Below are 21,415 nucleotides of genomic sequence, written 5' to 3'. Positions count from 1 at the left end.
TGGGAACCACAAACAGATTTGAGTAAAAACCCTGTCCCTGTTCCTCCTTTGGAACTGGATGGATCACTCCCATAACTAGGAGGACTCGTACACAGTGTAAGAATGCCTCTCTCTTTATCTGGTGTGCAGATAATTGTGAAAGGTGAAATCTCCCTTTTGGGGGGGAAGCTTTGAAGTCCAGAAGATATCCCTGGGATATAATTTCCAACGCCCAGGGATCCTGAACATCTCTTGCCCACGCCTGGGCAAAGAGTGAAAGTCTGCCCCCTACTAGATTCGTTCCCGGATAGGGGGCCGTTCCTTCATGCTGTCTTAGAGGCAGCAGCAGGCTTTTTTTACCTGCTTACCTTTTTTCCATGTCAGGTTTGGTCTCCAGACCGTCTTGGATTGAGCAAAAGTTCCCTCTTGTTTATTATTAGAGGAAGTTGATGCAGCACCTGCCTTGAAGTTTTGAAAGGCACGAAAATTAGACTGTTTGGCCCTAGATTTGGACCTGTCCTGAGGAAGGGCATGACCTTTTCCTCCAGTGATATCAGCAATATTCTCCTTCAACCAGGCCCGAATAGGGTCTGCCCCTTGAAGGGAATGTTAAGTAGCTTAGATTTTGAAGTCACGTCAGCTGACCATGATCTAAGCCATAGCGCTCTGCGTGCCTGTATAGCAAAACCAGAATTCTTAGCCGTTAGTTTAGTCAAATGAACAATGGCATCAGAATAAAAGAATTGGCTAGCTTAAGTGCTCTAAGTTTGCCAAGTATGTCATCCAATGGAGTCGCTACCTGTAAAGCCTCTTCCAGAGACTCAAACCAGTACGCCGCAGCAGCAGTGACAGGGGTAATGCATGCAAGGGGCTGTAGGATAAAACCTTGTTGAATAAATATTTTCTTAAGGTAACCTCTAATTTTTTTATCCATTGGATCTAAAAAAAAAAAGCACAACTGTCCTCGACAGGGATAGTAGTACGCTTTACTAGAGTAGAAACTGCTCCCTCCACCTTAGGGACTGTCTGCCATAAGTCCCATGTGGTGGCGTCTATTGGAAACATTTTTCTAAAAATAGGAGGGGAAGAGAACGGCACACCTGGTCTATCCCATTCCTTATTAATAATTTCTGTAAACCTTTTAGGTATTTGGAAAAACATCAGTACACACTGGCACTGCAAAGTATTTATCCAGTCTACACAATTTCTCTGGCACTGCAATGGTATCACAGTCATTCAGAGCAGCTAAAACCTCCCTAAGCAACACGCGGAGGTGTTCAAGCTTAAATTTAAATGTAGAAATATTAGAATCAGGTATCTTTCCTGAGTCATTAACATCACCCACTGACTGAAGCTCTCTTTCCTCAGCTTCTGCATATTGTGAGGCAGTATCAGACATGGTTCTTAAAGCGTCAGTATGCTCTGCATTTTGTCTCACCCCAGAGCTATCTCGCTTACCTCTAAGTTCAGGTAGTCTGGCTAATACCGCTGACAGTGTATTATCCATGACTGCCGCCATGTCTTGTAAAGTAAACGCTATGGGCGCCCTAGATGTACTTGGCGCCATTTGAGCGTGAGTCCCTTAAGCGGGAGTCAAAGGGTCTGACACGTGGGGAAAGTTATTCGGCATAACTTCCCCCTCGTCAGATTCCTCTGGTGATACATTTTTTAAAGACAGAAAATGATCTTTATTGCATAAAATTAAATCAGTACATTTGGTACACATTCTAAGAGGGGGTTCCACCATGGCTTTTAAACATAATAAACAAGGAGTTTCTTCTATGTCAGACATGTTTATACAGAATAGCAATGAGACTAGCAAGCTTGGAAAACACTTTAAATCAAGTTAACAAGCAAATATAAAAAACGGTACTGTGCCTTTAAGAGAAACAAATTTTGTCAGAATTTGAAAAACAGTGAAAAAATGCAGTAAATCAAACGAAATTTTTACAGTGTGTATAATAGGCTAACAGAGCATTGCACCCACTTGCAAATGGATGATTAACCCCTTAGTTCAAAAAACGGATAAAAAAAACGAAATAGACGTTTTTTAACAGTCACAACCAACTGCCACAGCAAGCTGTGGCCCTACCTTCCCCAATAAACGACTTTGGAAAGCCTTTGGGCCCTTTAGAGATGTCCTATAGCATTCAGAGGGCCTTTGAGGGAAGCTGCATGTCACAGTTTGTAATTTTAACTGCACCAACTGTAACTTTTATACTACAACAGTGGAAATTGTTTCTAGTCAAAATTTAAGCCAGCCATGTGGAAAAAACTAGGCCCCAATAAAGTTTTATCACCAAAGCATATATAAAAATGATTAAACATGCCAGCAAACGTTTTATATTGTAAATATCATAAGGGTATTACCCCTGGGAGTAAGCATGATACCAGTCGTTATTAAATCACTGTATTCAGGCATAACTTACATTAATCCGGTATTAGCAGCATTTTCTAGTGTTTTCCATCTCTAGAAAAAATTATAACTGCACATACCTGATAGCAGAATAAACGGCACGCCATTCTCTCGCTGAAGTTACCTCATCTGTATAATCCCCTCAGACATATGTGAGAATAGCAATGGATCTTAGTTACAACCTGCTAAGATCATAGAAACCTCAGGCAGATTCTTCTTCTATTTACTGCCTGAGATAAAATAGCACAACTCCGGTACTATTTAAAAATAACAAACTTTTGATTGAAGAAAATAAACTAGCTATATTTAACCACTCTCTCCTACAACGTCCTAGCTTGTTGAGAGTTGCAAGAGAATGACTGGGTATGACAGTTAGGGGAGGAGCTATATTACAGCTCTGCTGTGGGTGTCCTCTTGCAACTTCCTGTTGGGAATGAGAATATCCCACAAGTAATGGATGATCCGTGGACTGGATACACCTTACAAGAGAAAATGTCCCAGTAAGCCATGCCCCAGACTTTATTAAACATGATAGGTCAAAATTGATATGTGCACAGGCGCATTGCAATTTACAATTTACACATTTTTGAACTATACTTCCATTAGCAACAAAGCTTCTAGTAAAGTTATTACTGTTTTTCATAGCCAAATGCACATATGCTGTGAGGGCCCTTGCACCAGTATTTAAACACCACACCTTCTTAAAGAGCCAGCAGTAAGACACAAATGATACACACCACTGACAGCTCTCTGAGCTTGAATACTGGAAATATATTGCAAAAATGCTTCTATTTAAAATTAAAATGCACCAGGCACATTTACATTCTGATCTTTCTATCCCTTTAACTCCACTTACAGCAGGGGTGCTTAACCCTGGTGCACTAGAGGTTTTGGAACTATATTTCCCCTGATGCTCAGTGTCTGAGCATCATGGAAAATGTAGTTCCAAAACCCCTGGAGCACCAAGGGGGGTCGCATCTGCCCTAGAGCACACCTGTGACTTGGCTGCAGCCACCATAACTCCTCCTACTGACCTCCATGACTCAGCTTAAGCCTCTGGCCCCAGAATAGCATCAAATAAATTTTGGAAGGCATGCAAATTCTTAGCACTTATCTTCTTCAGTCATATCATTATCCTTCACAGGAAAATGTTGCCAGCCAGGTGGCATTATAAAGTAGCTTGGTGGGGGCAGTTTAATTATTTGCAATATTATAACATTTCCTGCAATTTATAAATGTTACTTAAGCTATCCAAATCACAAATGAATTGCTTAATTTAATATACACTGATCTCATGACACTTAATGCAGCAAATATTAAAAAATTAATATTAGCTAATTTTAGCTTAATATTGGCTTTAATTTTAGCCAGGTGGTCAGTAAAATCAGCCGGGTGGTGTGCCCAATAAATCGGTTATGGGGGACACACACTGCGTACAATTATACAAAAACTGTCCTTTGTAATCACTGATGCTGTGAAATTTGTCAAAGTTTTATATTGGTTAAATGCAATACCCTAATGTGTTTTTTGCACGTTAAAATATTAAGATTATATTGAAATATTTAAATAACTAACATTTTCCTAAAAAAATTAGGTAAAAATAGATTATATTTATCAATAATATGATAAACCAATATTATATTGTTTACATTTTAATTTTCACAATGAGACATTCTAACTTTTTAAAGTAATAATGGTAATAACATAAATTATGCTTACGTGATAATTTCATTTCCATCGTGGGGAGGAGAGTCCACTGCTTCATTCATCACTTGTGGGAATTAAGAACCTGGCCACCAGGAGGAGTCAAAGACACCCCAGCCAAAGGCTTAAATACCCCCCCCCCCCCACTTCCCTCATCCCCCTGTCATTCTGCCAAGGGAACAAGGAACAGTAGGAGAAATATCAGGGTATAAATGGTGCCAGAAGAACAAAAAAAAAATTTAGGTCCTCCCACCGGAGAACGGACGGGTGCAGTGGACTCTTCTCCACACGATAGAAATGAAATTATTAGGTAAGCATAATTTATGTTTTCCATCTAAAGGGGAGGAGAGTCCACTGCTTCATTCATCGCTTGTGTGAATAAATACCCAAGCTCTAGAGCAGTGTTTTTCAACCAGTGTTCCTCAGGTGTGCTGCGGCAGACTGACAACAGTGTAAATATGTCATGTATAGTTTGTAGGAGGCATGGCATGACAGCACAGTACAGTGTGTGTATATATGTGTGTGTGTGTATATATATGTATATATATATATATATATATATATATATATATATATATATACTGTATATATATCCTGTTTTAGGCTACAATGTGTGATTTTGAAAAATTTTGGGATGGTGGTGTGCCACAGGATTTTTTAATATAAAAAAGTGTGCCACAGCAAAAAAAATGTTGCAAATCACTGCTCTAGAGGACACTGAATGAAGAAAACGGGAGGGTAAAAGAGGCGGACCCTATACTGAGGGCACCTCCCAAAAGCTGCTTCCACCGAAGCAAAAACATTGAATTTGTAAAATTTTGCAAAAATGTATGTAAGGATGACCAGGTTGCTGCCTTACAAATCTGCTCCATAGAAGCCTCATTCTTAAAGGCCCAAGAAGAGGCTACAGCTCCAGTCAAGTGAGCCGTAATCCTCTGAGGAGGCTTGTGTCCCGCTGTCTCATAAGCCAGACGGATCATACTCCTCAACCAAAAAGATAGAGGAGTTGCAGAGGCCCCCTGCGCCTTCCAGAATACACAACGAATAAGGACGACGTCTGTCTGAACTCCTTCGTGGCTTGAAGATAAAACTTCAAGGCCCTAACCACATCCAGATTATGAAGTAACCTCTCCTTCGAGGACGAAGGGTTAGGACACAAGGAAGGAACCACTATCTCCTGGTAAATGTTACGACTCGACACTACTTTGGGAAGAAATCCCAAACCGGTTCGCAGAACGGCCTTGTCAGCATGAAAAACCAAGTAAGGAGGCTCAAATTGTAAGGCCGCCAACTCAGACTCTGCGTGCCGATGCAATAACCACAGGACCTTCCATAAGAGAATCTTAATGTTCAGGGCATGCATAGGCTCAAACGGAGCCCTCTGCAAGACCTTAAGCACCAAGTTTGAGCTCCAGTGAGGAGCCAGATTTCTGAAAACCAGTCTAATCCAGAGCCTGAACAAAGGACTGAATGTCAGGAAGCTCTGCACGCTTCTTATGCAACAGTACCGATAAAGCCGAGACCTGTCCCCTTAGGGAACTAGCGGCAAGACCCTTATCCAGACCATCCTGGAGAAAGGCCAAAATTCTGGATACCTTGACCTTATGCCATGGGTATCCTCGTTCCTCACACCAGGACAAGTAGGTCCTCCACACCTTGTGGTAGATGCGTCTAGTGAGTGTCGATCACTCTGTCTGAAAAACATCTCTTGGCTAAGACTAGGCGTTCAATCTCCACGCAGTCAGCCTCAGAGAATCGAGATTTTGATGTAGAGAAGGACCTTGAACTAGCAGATCGTTGCGAGAAGGTTACTTCCATGGCGTATATGACGACATCGCCACTAGATCCGCAAACCACATCCTCCGCGGCCACAACGGAGCAATCAGAATAGCCGAAGCTTTCTCCTGCTTGATGTGGGCCACTACTCGAGGTAGAAGAGGCAAATGTGGAAATATGTAGATTAGGTTAAAGTCCCAGGGTACCGCCAAGGCGTCTATCAGTTCTGCCTGGGATCCCTGGTTCACGACCCGTATCTGGGTAGCTTGCAATTGAGTCTGGACGCGATGAGATCTATTTCCGGCGTCCCCATCTGCTGCAGATCTCCACAAACATCTCGGGTTGGAGAGACCATACCCCTGGATGAAACGTCTGTCTGCTCACAAAATCCGCTTCCCAGTTGTCCACACCCGGAATGTGGATTGCTAAAAGCGAACAATTGTGAGTCTCTGCCCATTCCAGAATCCGAGATACTTCCCTCATTGCTAGGGAGCTTCTCGCCCCCCCCCCCCCTGGTGGTTTATGTAAGCCACCGAGGTGATGTTGTCCGATTGGAATCTGATGAATTGGGACGACCCCAGAGGGGGCCAAGCCTTCAGAGCGTTGAATATTGCTCGAAGTTCCATAATATTTATAGGTAGGCTCGATTCCTCTCGAGTCCATCTGCCTTGTGCCTTTCTGGCACCCCAAACAGCTTCCCATCCTGATAGACTTGCATCCGTGGTTACAATCTCCCAGGATGGTCTCAGGAAGGAAGTCCCCTGGGACAACTGACCCGGTTGGGTCCACCAAGACAGGGACTCCCTCACTGGTCTGTCCAGAGATATCTGTTGGGACAAATCTGAATGATCGCCATTCCATTGTCTCAACATGCACAGCTGCAGAGGTCTGAGATGAAACCTGGCGAATGGAATGACATCTTTGCTGGATACCATGAGCCCGATTAACGCCATACACCTGGCCACAGATGCCCTGGAGGATGTCTACAGGGCTAGACAGTCTCTGGTCTGTCAGAAATGTCTTAATCGCACAAGAATCTAGTATCGTACCCAGGAACCCAGGAACTCCACCATGTTGCTGGGGACCAATGAACTCTTTCCTTTGTTTATCTTCCACCTGTGGGATCGAAGTAGGAGGAGAGCTCGAGTGATCTTCCGCCAGACTGTAGGATGGAGCCTGGACTAGGATATCATCCAGATATGGGGCCACTGCAATCCCTCTGGCTCTCGCTACTGTAAGAAGAGCTCCCTGAACCTTTGTAAAGACTCTTGGGGCCGTCGCCAGACCAAACGGAAGGGCCACAAACTGGAAGTGCTGGTCCAGGAAGGCAAACCTTAGAAATGTGAAGTGATCCTTGTGGATTGGAACATGAAGGTAAGCATCCTTCAGGTCTATAGTCGTCATTAATTGCCCCTCTTGAACCAGAAGCAAAATTGACCTGATCGTCTCCATCTTGAACGATGGGACTGACAAAAACTTGTTTAGGGACCTTTAGGTCCAGAATTGGACGAAACATGCCCTCCTTCTTTGGGACCACAAAAAGGTTTGAATAATACCCCAGACCTCTTTCTGCCGGAGGAACTGGGACGATTACCCTGAGAGATCCCTCACACATCCCAGGAAGGCGTTTCTCTTCTCTGGTTTTGAAGAGATGTTTGACAGGAGGAACCTGCCTCTGGGCGGATATGATTTGAAACCTATCCTGTACCCTGGGCGATGACCTCCAGGACCCAAGGATCTGTAACATCTCCCCTCCAGGCCCCCACAATAAGAGATAGTCTGTCCCTACCTGGTCCAAGGACGGGTCGGGGGCCACCCCTTCATGCCGACTTTGACTCGGTGGGCTTCTTGTTCTGCTTGGACTTATTCCAAGAGTTTGCTGGCTTCCAAGATCCCTTGGATTGATCAGATTTTGTGGAAGGCTGCTGGCGCTGAGACTTGTCTGTACGAAAGGGACGACAAGTAGATCCCTTAGGTTTGGCTTTCATATCCTTAGGTAAGAAGGCGCCCTTGCCACCGGTGACTGTAGATATGATAGAATCCAGGCCCGGGCCAAACAAAACCTTCCCCTTGAATGGTAGGGAAAGCAAGCGAGACTTCAACGTCATGTCAGCAGACCACGATTTTAGCCACAGAGCCCTGAGAGCTAAAACAGAAAACCCTGACGTCTTAGCATTCAGGCGAATAATCTGCATGTTAGCATCACAAATAAACGAATGCCTCAAGGGGGGTCTCCACCTTGACCATTGCTGATAGTGCGTCACACCAATAGGTAGCCGCACCAGCCACCACAGCGACAGCTGACGCCGGTTGGAAAACGAACCCCGTCAGTTGGAACATCTTTCGCAACATGGACTCCATATTTTTATCCATGGCTTCCCTAAAAGAGAAGCTATCCTCAAGCGGAATGGTCGTTCTCTTAGCAAGCGTGGAGATAGCACCATCCACTTTAGGGGCGGTCCCACACAGTTCAAGCTGCGGACGGAGGCCTAGAGGAAGCCGATTCAGACTCAGAAGCGACATCCTCTGATAAGTCGAATTGTCCTCTTCCGCGGATAATCTGTCCGAGATATCCAGCGGAGTCGAAGACCCCTGAGACGGATAGCAGTCATAACATGTGGAACAGAGCTGTAACGGCTGTTCCACCAGAACTTCCTCACAGTATACACAGTTAGTGGTTTTAGATAAGGAAGGAGTATCCTCCAACATATCAGAGTCCTCCATAGCTTGCACCTTTATTACGGACTTCATTATAGATTAAATGGCACCTTTATATCCCAGTGGAAGGGGCACCCACTAATTCCTATGACCCGGACAACAAGAAACAGCTTTTGTCTCCTCCGAACACAGGTAGAGAGAGGAAGTTTCTGAGGCTACACTTGGTCACATGGAGTGCCATGCAGGAACGCCACGGTACTGAGAGACGCACCAAAAAGCCTGCCTCAATTTCCCTCTAACTGTTCCACATTGACAGAGCCTCATCTCATACAAGTGCAGTAAAAAACACAATAAACATTATTATGTATATTAAAATTTCCCCTGATCGACCACCTTCCGAGTGTATTACCCTAGATTCTATACAGATAAAAGGAGTCACACTGTGACCCCATCTTCTTGCGTTATCACATATATATATATATATATATATATATATATATATATATATATATATATATATATATATATATATATATATAAGGAAACGATCTTACCAGAATCAACGCTGTGGAACAGGAACACGGCCCTTCAAGTGTGATAGGTTAGTAGCGTCGCTCCTGACATGGTTTTGAGAGAAGAAAAGCAGGCAGCAAAACTCGTCAATGCTGATTGCTTAAGGAGCTGTTAATATGAGTCGGGATGGTTTCGCAGAAGAACTCCCCCTGCATCTTCGGACTCTAACTTTCACCCCTGCTCTCACTGAGAGGCTGACAGGACTACTTAAAACTCCAGTCCCATTTTAAAGAGTACTACACTCCATAAGAGACTACTCCAAATCTTCCGACACTTCTCTGCCAACCTCCTGTGATGAAAGGCAAAGAATGACTGGGGGATGAGGGAAGTGGGGGAGGTATTTAAGCCTTTGGCTGGTGTGTCTTTGCATCCTCCTGGTGGCCAGGTTCTTAATTCCCACAAGTGATGAATGAAGCAGTGGACTCTCCTCCCCTTTAGATGGAAATAACTAATATATTTTTTAAATAAAACAGCTGGTAACACAAAGGTTTCTCATTACATATTGCAACAGGTTCCTTGAATATGTTATGTAAATTTAATATTTTATTAAAATTCAAACCAATTTGCATATTATAGTAGATTTCTTTCACACTTCCTGTGATGTGACCACATAAACTTATGGATACTATGAAGCAGGTTCTAAACGCTGACAAATCTTGTACTGCCTGGTCGTGCTTTACTGTTTCAGATGCAAACGAATAATATGTTTAGGGCTCGATTACAAGTGGAGCACTAATTTTTCGCATGCCTGCAAATGGGCAAAAACATAATTTATGCTTACCAGATAAATTCCTTTCCTTCCGGATAGGGAGAATCCACGGCTTCATTCCTTACTGTTGGGAAACACAACACCTGGCCACCAGGAGGAGGCAAAGATATTTAAGCCGTTGGCTGGCGTGTCTTTGCCTCCTCCTGGTGGCCAGGTGTTGTATTTCCCAACAGTAATGAATGAAGCCGTGGACTCTCCCTATCTTAGGAAGGAAAATAAATCGCAATAGCAATTAGCGCTCCAAAAATTAACAAGAGATCAGCTCTCTGGTTAATTTTTTTATAAAGTGCCCCAATTGCCCCCAAAATAAAGAGTCTTTTGATGATGGCTAAATATGCAGTGTATGAAATTAGCTTGTAATATATATCTACCATAGGGACTGCATTTGGTCATAGATGTCAAGGCATTTGATGTTCAAAAAATAATATTCTTCTAGTAATAGGGTACGTTTACATTCCTGTGGCCATTGTGCCAGGGATGAGGTCTTATCTGACTTCCAATTTCTTGGAATAAGAATTTTAAGGCTATTACTTAGTACATTAAAGGGACAATCTACACCAAAAATGTTATTGTTTAAAAAGATAGATAATTTATTACTCATTCCCCAGTTTTGCATAGCCAACATGGTTATATTAATATACTGTACTTTTTACCTCTGTGACTACCTTGTATCTAAGCCTCTTTTGACAGCCCCCTGATCACATGGCTATTTATTTATTATCTATTGACTTGCATTTCAGCCAATTAGTGATGTGTCCTGCACAACTCCACAGGAGAGAGCACAATGTTATCTATATGGCTCACATGAACTAGCAGTCTCCTGTTGTAAAAAGCTAATAAAAAAGCATGTGATAAGAGTCTGTCTGTAATGGCTTAGAAACAGGCAGAAATTTAGAGGTTTAAATGTTATAAAGTATATTAATATAACAATGTTGGTTGTGCAAAGCTGGGGAATGGGTAGTAAATGCGGTGTCTATCTTTTTAAACAATAACAATTTTGATGTTGACTGTCCCGTTAAATATTTTTTTTATTGGCGTTATGAATTTTATAAGAACTTTATTGAAAAGCATGGATCTAAAGGAACAGGGGACTCCAATATATGATGTCAGTTTTTATCTGACTTTGCACCAAAGTGAAATAGCACAAAGTCAATTAAGACTGAAATCATGCCTACAAAATCCGTTTAAAGTGATTCTTTGACTAACTTGGGGGTCGATTCTAAGCCATTAGAGAAACTATCAAATGATGTTATACTGGCTTTCAATAAAAAAAAAATCTAAAAGAAAAGAAAATGGCATTATGCAGTACAAAATCAGTTAGACTCGTCTTTTACTTGTGCTTAATTTAAAGAAATCATAACTGAAGATAATTGCAGGTTGATTATATCACTTTTTTTTATTTAATTTAGACGTGCATTTCAATCCTTCCCTTGTGACATTCAGCTCTATTTTGGAGTCGGATTTATTCTTGTGAAAGTTCAACAGACTAAGTGTCAGGGTTTCACCCTGATTTCAATAGTTATTTGCTGCTTTTTATCTTGGCTGTCATTTTTAGACTCATCTGTCTTTTCTCCTTCCTGTAGCAGAGTGTATAACGCTGGTCAATACTCCCAGGCTCCATCTTATGGCCAAACTGGAGAACATCATCAGAGAGAGACAGATTGCAGTCCCAGAATGATGATGTCATCACTTCCTATTTAACTGCCTCAGTCCTGCATCCCATTGCCCTTGCATTGTCTCTGATCTCTCTGTGAATTACTGTGTTCCTGATTCTGTGTATAACCTGGCTTGTTTGACGTCCCTTCTGGTTCCGGATTCCTGGTTAGTTCCTGACTTCTCTGATCCTTGTGTTCCTGACCCCGGCTCGTCAGACTACTCGCTTTGGTTCCTGACCCAGCTTGTCTGACTATCTGCTCCGGCTTTGACTCTTGGCTTGTCATTTGGCTTTTGGACTCGTTATAATTTTTTGTTATTTTTTAATAAAGGCGTGATTAATTTAGCATTTTACGTTCTGGTTCATGGTACCCTGACACTAAGATCTGTGCAAATCCAGGTCTATATTAATTTTTAAATTAAACAAGACTGAGTATAGGAATGTAAACTGACTTGAGTTTGATTGACTATTGCTGAGATTTTTCCAGATGAGTTTAAAAAAAAAAAAAAAAGTTGGCTGGACAGTTGACTGCTTCTGAATTTATAAGCAATATGTGATTATGGTAACTATTTTTACCAGGAAATAATAAAAAACAGAATTTATGCTTACCTGATAAATTACTTTCTCCAACGGTGTGTCCGGTCCACGGCGTCATCCTTACTTGAGGGAATATCTCTTCCCCAACAGGAAATGGCAAAGAGTCCCAGCAAAGCTGGCCATATAGTCCCTCCTAGGCTCCGCCCACCCCAGTCATTCGACCGACGGACAGGAGGAAAATATAGGAGAAACCATATGGTACCGTGGTGACTGTAGTTAGAGAAAATAATTCATCAGACCTGATTAAAAAACCAGGGCGGGCCGTGGACCGGACACACCGTTGGAGAAAGTAATTTATCAGGTAAGCATAAATTCTGTTTTCTCCAACATTGGTGTGTCCGGTCCACAGCGTCATCCTTACTTGTGGGAACCAATACCAAAGCTTTAGGACACGGATGAAGGGAGGGAGCAAATCAGGTTACCTAAACAGAAGGCACCACGGCTTGCAAAACCTTTCTCCCAAAAATAGCCTCCGAAGAAGCAAAAGTATCAAATTTGTAAAATTTGGCAAAAGTGTGCAGTGAAGACTAAGTCGCTGCCTTACATATCTGATCAACAGAAGCCTCGTTCTTGAAGGCTCATGTGGAAGCCACAGCCCTAGTAGAGTGAGCTGTGATTCTTTCAGGGGGCTGCCGTCCGGCAGTCTCCTAAGCCAATCGGATGATGCTTTTAAGCCAAAAGGAAAGAGAGGTAGAAGTCGCTTTTTGACCTCTCCTCTTACCAGAATAGACGACAAACAGAGAAGATGTTTGTCTGAATCTTTTGTAGCTTCTAAATAGAATTTTAGAGCACGGACTACGTCCAAATTGTGTAACAAACGTTCCTTTTTTGAAACTGGATTCGGACACAAAGAAGGTACAACTATCTCCTGGTTAATATTTTTGTTAGAAACAACCTTTGGAAGAAAACCAGGCTTAGTACGCAAAACCACCTTATCTGCATGGAACACCAGATAGGGCGGAGAACACTGCAGAGCAGATAACTCTGAAACTCTTCTAGCAGAAGAAATAGCAACCAAAAACAAAACTTTCCAAGATAACAACTTAATATCTATGGAATGTAGAGGTTCAAACGGAACCCCTTGAAGAACTGAAAGAACTAGATTTAAACTCCAGGGAGGAGTCAAAGGTCTGTAAACAGGCTTGATCCTAACCAGAGCCTGAACAAATGCTTGAACATCTGGCACAGCTGCCAGTCGTTTGTGTAGTAAGACAGATAAAGCAGAAATCTGTCCCTTTAGAGAACTCGCAGATAATCCTTTATCCAAACCTTCTTGCAGAAAGGAAAGAATCTTAGGAATTTTTATCTTATTCCATGGAAATTCCTTGGATTCACACCAGCAGATATATCTTTTCCATATTTTATGGTAAATCTTTCTAGTTACCGGTTTTCTGGCCTGAACCAGAGTATCTATCACAGAATCTGAGAACCCACGCTTTGATAGAATCAAGCGTTCAATCTCCAAGCCGTCAGCTGGAGGGAGACCAGATTTGGATGTTCGAATGGACCCTGAACAAGAAGGTCCTGTCTCAAAGGTAGCTTCCATGGTGGAACCGATGACATATTCACCAGGTCTGCATACAAAGTCCTGCGTGGCCACGCAGGAGCTATCAAGATCACCGAGGCCCTCTCCTGTTTGATCCTGGCTACCAGCCTGGGAATGAGAGGAAACGGTGGAAACACATAAGCTAGGTTGAAGGTCCAAGGTGCTACTAGTGCATCCACTAGAGTCGCCTTGGGATCCCTGGATCTGGACCCGTAGCAAGGAACCTTGAAGTTCTGACGAGACGCCATCAGATCCATATCTGGAATGCCCCATAATTGCGTCAACTGGGCAAAGATCTCCGGGTGGAGTTCCCACTCCCCCGGATGGAATGTCTGACGACTCAAGTAATCCGCTTCCCAGTTTTCCACACCTGGGATGTGGATCGCAGATAGGTGGCAGGAGTGATCCTCCGCCCATTGTATTATTTTGGTCACTTCTTTCATCGCCAGGGAACTCCTTGTTCCCCCCTGATGATTGATATACGCAACAGTCGGCATGTTGTCTGATTGGAATCTTATGAATCTGGCCTTTGCAAGCTGAGGCCAAGCCCTGAGAGCATTGAATATCGCTCTTAGTTCCAGAATGTTTATCGGGAGAAGAGACTCTTCCCGAGACCATAGTCCCTGATCTTTCAGGGATTCCCAGAACGCGCCCCAGCCCACTAGACTGGCGTCGGTCGTGACAATGACCCACTCTGGTCTGCGGAAGCTCATTCCCTGGGATAGGTGGTCCAGGGTTAGCCACCAACGGAGTGAATTTCTGGTCTTCTGATCTACTTGAATCACTGGAGACAAGTCTGTATAGTCCCCATTCCACTGTTTCAGCATGCACAGTTGTAATGGTCTTAGATGAATTCACGCAAAAGGAACTATGTCCATTGCTGCAACCATCAACCCTACTACTTCCATGCACTGAGCTATGGAAGGACGTGGAACAGAATGAAGAACTTGACAAGCGCTTAGAAGTTTTGACTTTCTGACATCTGTCAGAAAAATCCTCATTTCTAAGGAATCTATTATTGTTCCCAAGAAGGGAACCCTTGTCGACGGGGACAGAGAACTTTTTTCTTTGTTCACCTTCCATCCGTGAGATCTGAGAAAGGCCAGAACGATGTCTGTATGAGCCTTTGCTTTTGAAAGGGACGACGCTTGTATTAGAATGTCGTCCAAGTATGGTACTACTGCAATGCCCCTTGGTCTTAGAACCGCTAGAAGGGACCCGAGTACCTTTGTGAAAATCCTTGGAGCAGTGGCGAATCCGAATGGGAGGGCCACAAACTGGTAATGTTTGTCCAGAAAGGCGAATCTTAGGAACTGATGATGTTCTTTGTGGATAGGAATATGTAGGTACGCATCCTTTATATCCACGGTAGTCATAAATTGACCTTCCTGGATAGTGGGTAGAATCGTTCAAATGGTTTCCATTTTGAACGATGGTACCCTGAGAAATTTGTTTAGGATCTTTAAATCCAGAATTGGTCTGAAGGTTCCCTCTTTCTTGGGAACTACGAACAGATTTGAGTAAAATCCCATTCCTTGTTCCGTCATTGGAACTGGGTGTATCACTCCCATCTTTAACAGGTCTTCTACACAATGTAAGAACGCCTGTCTCTTTATTTGGTTTGAGGATAAGTGAGACATGTGGAACCTTCCCCTTGGGGGTAGTTCCTTGAATTCCAGAAGATAACCCTGAGAAACTATTTCTAGCGCCCAGGGATCCTGAACATCTCTTGCCCAAGCCTGAGCAAAGAGAGAGAGTCTGCCCCCCACTAGATCCGGTCCCGGATCGGGGGCTACTCCTTCATGCTGTTTTGTTAGCGGTAGCAGGCTTCTTGGTCTGCTTACCCTTGTTCCAGCCTTGCATCGGTTTCCAGGCTGGCTTGGACTGTGAGGCATTACCCTCTTGCTTAGAGGATGCAGAATTAGAGGCCGGTCCGTTCCTGAAATTACGAAAGGAACGAAAATTAGACTTATTCTTGGCCTTGAAAGGCCTATCTTGTGGGAGGGCGTGGCCCTTTCCCCCAGTGATGTCTGAGATAATCTCTTTCAATTCTGGTCCAAAGAGAGTTTTACCCTTGAAGGGGATGTTAAGCAATTTTGTCTTGGATGATACATCTGCTGACCAAGACTTTAGCCAAAGCGCTCTGCGCGCCACAATTGCAAACCCTGAATTTTTCGCCGCTAATCTAGCTAATTGCAAAGCGGCATCTAAAATAAAAGAGTTAGCCAACTTAAGTGCGTGAACTCTGTCCATAACCTCCTCATATGGAGTTTCTCTACTGAGCGACTTTTCTAGTTCCTCAAACCAGAACCACGCTGCTGTAGTGACAGGAACAATGCACGAAATGGGTTGTAGAAGGTAACCTTGCTGTACAAAAATCTTTTTAAGCAAACCCTCCAATTTTTTATCCATAGGATCTTTGAAAGCACAACTATCCTCAATAGGAATAGTAGTGCGCTTGTTTAGAGTAGAAACTGCCCCCTCGACCTTAGGAACTGTCTGCCATAAATCCTTTCTTGGGTCGACCATAGGAAATAATTTCTTAAATATAGGAGGGGGAACAAAAGGTATGCCGGGCTTCTCCCACTCCTTATTCACTATGTCCACCACCCGCTTGGGTATAGGAAAAGCGTCGGGGTGCACCGGAACCTCTAGGAACTTGTCCATTTTGCATAATTTTTCTGGAATGACCAAGTTGTCACAATCATCCAGAGTAGATAACACCTCCTTAAGCAGTGCGCGGAGATGTTCTAATTTAAATTTAAATGTCACAACATCAGGTTCAGCCTGTTGAGAATTTTTTTCTGAATCTGAAATTTCCCCATCTGACAAAACCTCCCTCATGGCCCCTTCAGATTGGTGTGAGGGTATGACAGAACCATTATCATCAGCGCCCTCCTGCTCTTCAGTGTTTAAAACAGAGCAATCGCGCTTTCTCTGATATGCAGGCATCTTGGATAAAATATTAGCTATGGAGTTATCCATTACAGCCGTCAATTGTTGCATGGTAATAAGCATTGGTGCGCTAGAAGTACTAGGGGCCTCCTGCGTGGGCAAAACTGGCGTAGACACAGAAGGAGATAATGTAGAACTATGTCTACTCCCTTCATCTGATGAATCATCTTGGGCAACTTTACTAACTATGGCAGTACTGTCCTTACTTTGTTTGGACGCTATGGCACAATTATCACACAATTTTGAAGGGGGAGACACATTGGCTTTCATACATAAAGAACATAGCTTATCTGAAGGCACAGACATGTTAAACAGGCTTAAACTTGTCAATAAAGCACAAAAACCGTTTTAAAACAAAACCGTTACTGTCTCTTTAAATTTTAAACAGAGCACACTTTATTACTGAATATGTGAAAAAATATGAAGGAATTGTTCAAAATTTACCAAAATTTCACCACAGTGTCTTAAAGCATTAAAAGTATTGCACACCAATTTTCAGAGCTTTAACCCTTAAAATAACGAAACCGGAACCGGTTGCAGATTTAACCCCTATACAGTCCCAGCTACAGCCTTTGCTGTGACTTTTCCAACCACTTTCAGGACCTCACACATGCATCTGCATGTCTTGCTCTCAAAAACAACTGCGCAGTAATGGCACGAAAATGAGGCTCAGCCTACAACTGGGAAGGCCCTTCCTGACTGGAAAAGGTGTCTAACATAGTGCCTGACGTTAAAAAACGTTCCCCAAGTTTATAAGTGTGAATTATCAGCATAAACATGTATAAAATGTCCAAATAAAGCAATCGATTTAGCCCATAAAAGTGTCTACCAGTTTTATAGCCCATATTAAGCCCTTTATTCTGTTTGAGACTAAGAAAATGGCTTACCGGTCCCCTTGAGGGGAAATGACAGCCTTCCAGCATTACACAGTCTTGTTAGAAATATGGCTAGTCATACCTTAAGCAGAAAAGTCTGCTAACTGTTTCCCCCAACTGAAGTTACTTCATCTCAACAGTCCTATGTGGAAACAGCAATTGATTTTAGTTACTGTCTGCTAAAATCATCTTCCTCTCACAAACAGAAATCTTCATCTTTTTCTGTTTCAGAGTAAATAGTACATACCAGCACTATTTTAAAATAACAAACTCTTGATAGTAGAATAAAAAAACTACAACTAAACACCACATACTCTTAACCATCTCCGTGGAGATGTTGCCTGTGCAACGGCAAAGAGAATGACTGGGGTGGGCGGAGCCTAGGAGGGACTATATGGCCAGCTTTGCTGGGACTCTTTGCCATTTCCTGTTGGGGAAGAGATATTCCCTCAAGTAAGGATGACGCCGTGGACCGGACACACCAATGTTGGAGAAAAACATTTAAATTAGACCTCGTACATGATATAAATTTTAATGCATAGTATGTAATAAGGAGATCACCATAGCAACAGGTGCACCACACTTTATAATAACAGTTTCTAGATATATAACAAACAAAATTAATTCATATTATCAGTAGGAAATCTCTAATCCCGCTCCATAGCATCTTTTTTTTAAGCCGGTAATTAATGGCTACTCACAGCTGCATGACGAGATACAAATGACTTGGGCTCTCGTAGATATCTTCTAACGCAACAATGTTCTCGTGTTTGATTCTAAAAAGAAAGCAGAAACACAGATAAGCTTCAGGGTACGTGATTAACTCTGATAAACTGGTTCACCTTACAAGAAAACATCATTTTTTACCATTATTATCAGTGCCCTAGTCTACCGGAATTATTAGGCGTAATGACCACAGGCCTGCGCCAGTATGTAGTGGGAATTCTTTCCCTTCTTCACCTGGTAATTCAATTCAAAAGCTAATTATTGCCAGACACTGAACTCACATTAGAGGCAGCTTTAGTTGCTAAGACACAATGCTGTGATAAGGAATGATTAATGTTGTAGTTAAAATTAACACTTTATGCGAGAAAAGCTTAAAAAAAATAGCAGGAAATGCTTGATCTTATTTATCAATAGTAAGTAAACTGTTGCTATATCTGCTTTCTATATATTTTAAAGGGACATAAAAAATACTTTGACACGGTAATATAAAATGATAAATTGTGTATATATATAAAAAAATCTGCAATATACTTTCATTATTTATTTTGTTCCTGTTAGAAGTGTAAAAACATAATTTATGCTTACCTGATAAATTCCTTTCTTCTGTAGTGTGATCAGTCCACGGGTCATCATTACTTCTGGGATATTAACTCCTCCCCAACAGGAAGTGCAAGAGGATTCACCCAGCAGAGCTGCATATAGCTCCTCCCCTCTACGTCACTCCCAGTCATTCGACCAAGGACCAACGAGAAAGGAAAAGCCAAGGGTGAAGTGGTGACTGGAGTATAAATTAAAAAATATTTACCTGCCTTAAAACAGGGCGGGCCGTGGACTGATCACACTACAGAAGAAAGGAATTTATCAGGTAAGCATAAATTATGTTTTCTTCTGTTAAGTGTGATCAGTCCACGGGTCATCATTACTTCTGGGATACCAATACCAAAGCAAAAGTACACGGATGACGGGAGGGATAGGCAGGCTCTTTATACAGAAGGAACCACTGCCTGAAGAACCTTTCTCCCAAAAATAGCCTCCGATGAAGCAAAAGTGTCAAATTTGTAAAATTTGGAAAAAGTATGAAGCGAAGACCAAGTTGCAGCCTTGCAAATCTGTTCAACAGAGGCCTCATTCTTAAAGGCCCAAGTAGAAGCCACAGCTCTAGTGGAATGAGCTGTAATCCTTTCAGGAGGCTGCTGTCCAGCAGTCTCATAAGCTAAACGAATTATGCTACGAAGCCAAAAAGAAAGAGAGGTAGCAGAAGCTTTTTGACCTCTCCTCTGCCCAGAGTAAACGACAAACAGAGAAGACGTTTGTCGAAATTCCTTAGTTGCCTGTAAGTAAAATTTTAGAGCACGGACTACATCCAGGTTGTGCAGTAGACGTTCCTTCTTCGAAGAAGGATTTGGGCATAAAGAAGGAACAACAATCTCTTGATTGATATTCCTGTTAGTAACTACCTTAGGTAAGAACCCAGGTTTAGTACGCAGAACTACCTTATCCGAATGAAAAATCAAATAAGGAGAATCACAATGTAAGGCTGATAACTCAGAGACTCTTCGAGCCGAGGAAATAGCCATTAAAAATAGAACTTTCCAAGATAACAACTTTATATCAATGGAATGAAGGGGTTCAAACGGAACGCCCTGTAAAACATTAAGAACAAGGTTTAAACTCCATGGTGGAGCAACCGTTTTAAACACAGGCTTAATCCTGGCCAAAGCCTGACAAAAAGCCTGGACGTCAGGAACTTCTGACAGACGTTTGTGTAACAGAATGGACAGAGCTGAGATCTGTCCCTTTAATGAACTAGCGGATAAACCCTTTTCTAAACCTTCTTGTAGAAAAGACAATATCCTAGGAATCCTAACCTTACTCCAAGAGTAACCCTTGGATTCACACCAATATAGGTATTTACGCCATATCTTATGGTAAATCTTTCTGGTAACAGGTTTCCTAGCCTGTATTAAGGTATAAATAACTGACTCAGAAAACCCACGTCTTGATAAAATCAAGCGTTCAATTTCCAAGCAGTCAGCTTCAGAGAAGTTAGACTTTGATGTTTGAAGGGACCCTGAATCAGAAGGTCCTGTTTCAGAGGTAGAGACCAAGGTGGACAGGATGACATGTCCACCAGATCTGCATACCAGGTGCTATTAGAATCACTGATGCTCTCTCTTGTTTGATTCTGGCAATCAATCGAGGAAGCATCGGGAAGGGTGGAAACACGTAAGCCATCCTGAAGTCCCAAGGTGCTGTCAGAGCATCTATCAGGACTGCTTCTGGATCCCTGGATCTGGACCCGTAACGAGGAAGCTTGGCGTTCTGTCGAGACGCCATGAGATCTATCTCTGGTTTGCCCCAACGTCAAAGTATTTGGGCAAAGACCTCCGGATGAAGTTCCCACTCCCCCGGATGCAAAGTCTGACGACTTAAGAAATCCGCCTCCCAGTTCTCCACTCCCGGGATGTGGATTGCTGACAGGTGGCAAGAGTGAGACTCTGCCCAGCGAATTATCTTTGATACTTCCATCATAGCTAGGGAGCTTCGTGTCCCTCCCTGATGGTTGATGTAAGCTACAGTCGTGATGTTGTCCGACTGAAACCTGATGAAACCCCGCGTTGTCAACTGGGGCCAAGCCAGGAGGGCATTGAGAACTGCTCTCAATTCCAGAATGTTTATTGGCAGGAGACTCTCCTCCTGACTCCATTGTCCCTGAGCCTTCAGAGAATTCCAGACGGCACCCCAACCTAGAAGGCTGGCGTCTGTTGTTACAATTGTCCAGTCTGGTCTGCTGAATGGCATCCCCCTGGACAGATGTGGCCGAGAAAGCCACCAAAGAAGAGAATTTCTGGTCTCTTGATCCAGATTCAGAGAAGGGGATAAGTCTGAGTAATCCCCATTCCACTGACTTAGCATGCACAGTTGCAGTGGTCTGAGGTGTAGGCGTGCAAAGGGTACTATGTCCATTGCCGCTACCATTAAGCCGATTACCTCCATGCATTGAGCCACTGACGGGTGTTGAATGGAATGAAGGGTGCGGCAAGCACTTTGAAGTCTTGTTAACCTGTCCTCTGTCAGGTAAATCTTCATTTTTACAGAATCTATAAGAGTCCCCAGGAAGGGAACTCTTGTGAGTGGAACGAGTGAACTTTTCTTTTCGTTCACCTTCCATCCATGTGACCTTAGA

The 21,415-nt window shown here is 42.8% G+C and overlaps 1 protein-coding gene across 1 annotated transcript in view; it reads right to left on the bottom strand.

The window, feature by feature from the left end:
• CAMK1D (calcium/calmodulin dependent protein kinase ID) overlaps positions 1-21,415 on the bottom strand; it is a 782,349-nt gene that overhangs the window by 276,607 nt on the left and 484,327 nt on the right. The window contains exon 3 of the mRNA XM_053716475.1: positions 18,204-18,278. Within this exon, the coding sequence (XP_053572450.1) occupies positions 18,204-18,278 (75 nt within the window). The remainder of the gene's footprint in view (positions 1-18,203; positions 18,279-21,415) is intronic.

Source organism: Bombina bombina, chromosome 6, assembly GCF_027579735.1.
Source record: "Bombina bombina isolate aBomBom1 chromosome 6, aBomBom1.pri, whole genome shotgun sequence".
NCBI classification, from domain to species: Eukaryota; Metazoa; Chordata; class Amphibia; order Anura; family Bombinatoridae; genus Bombina; species Bombina bombina.
Note: the sequence above shows the minus strand (reverse complement) of the source record. Positions and strands in the feature narration are given on the sequence as shown.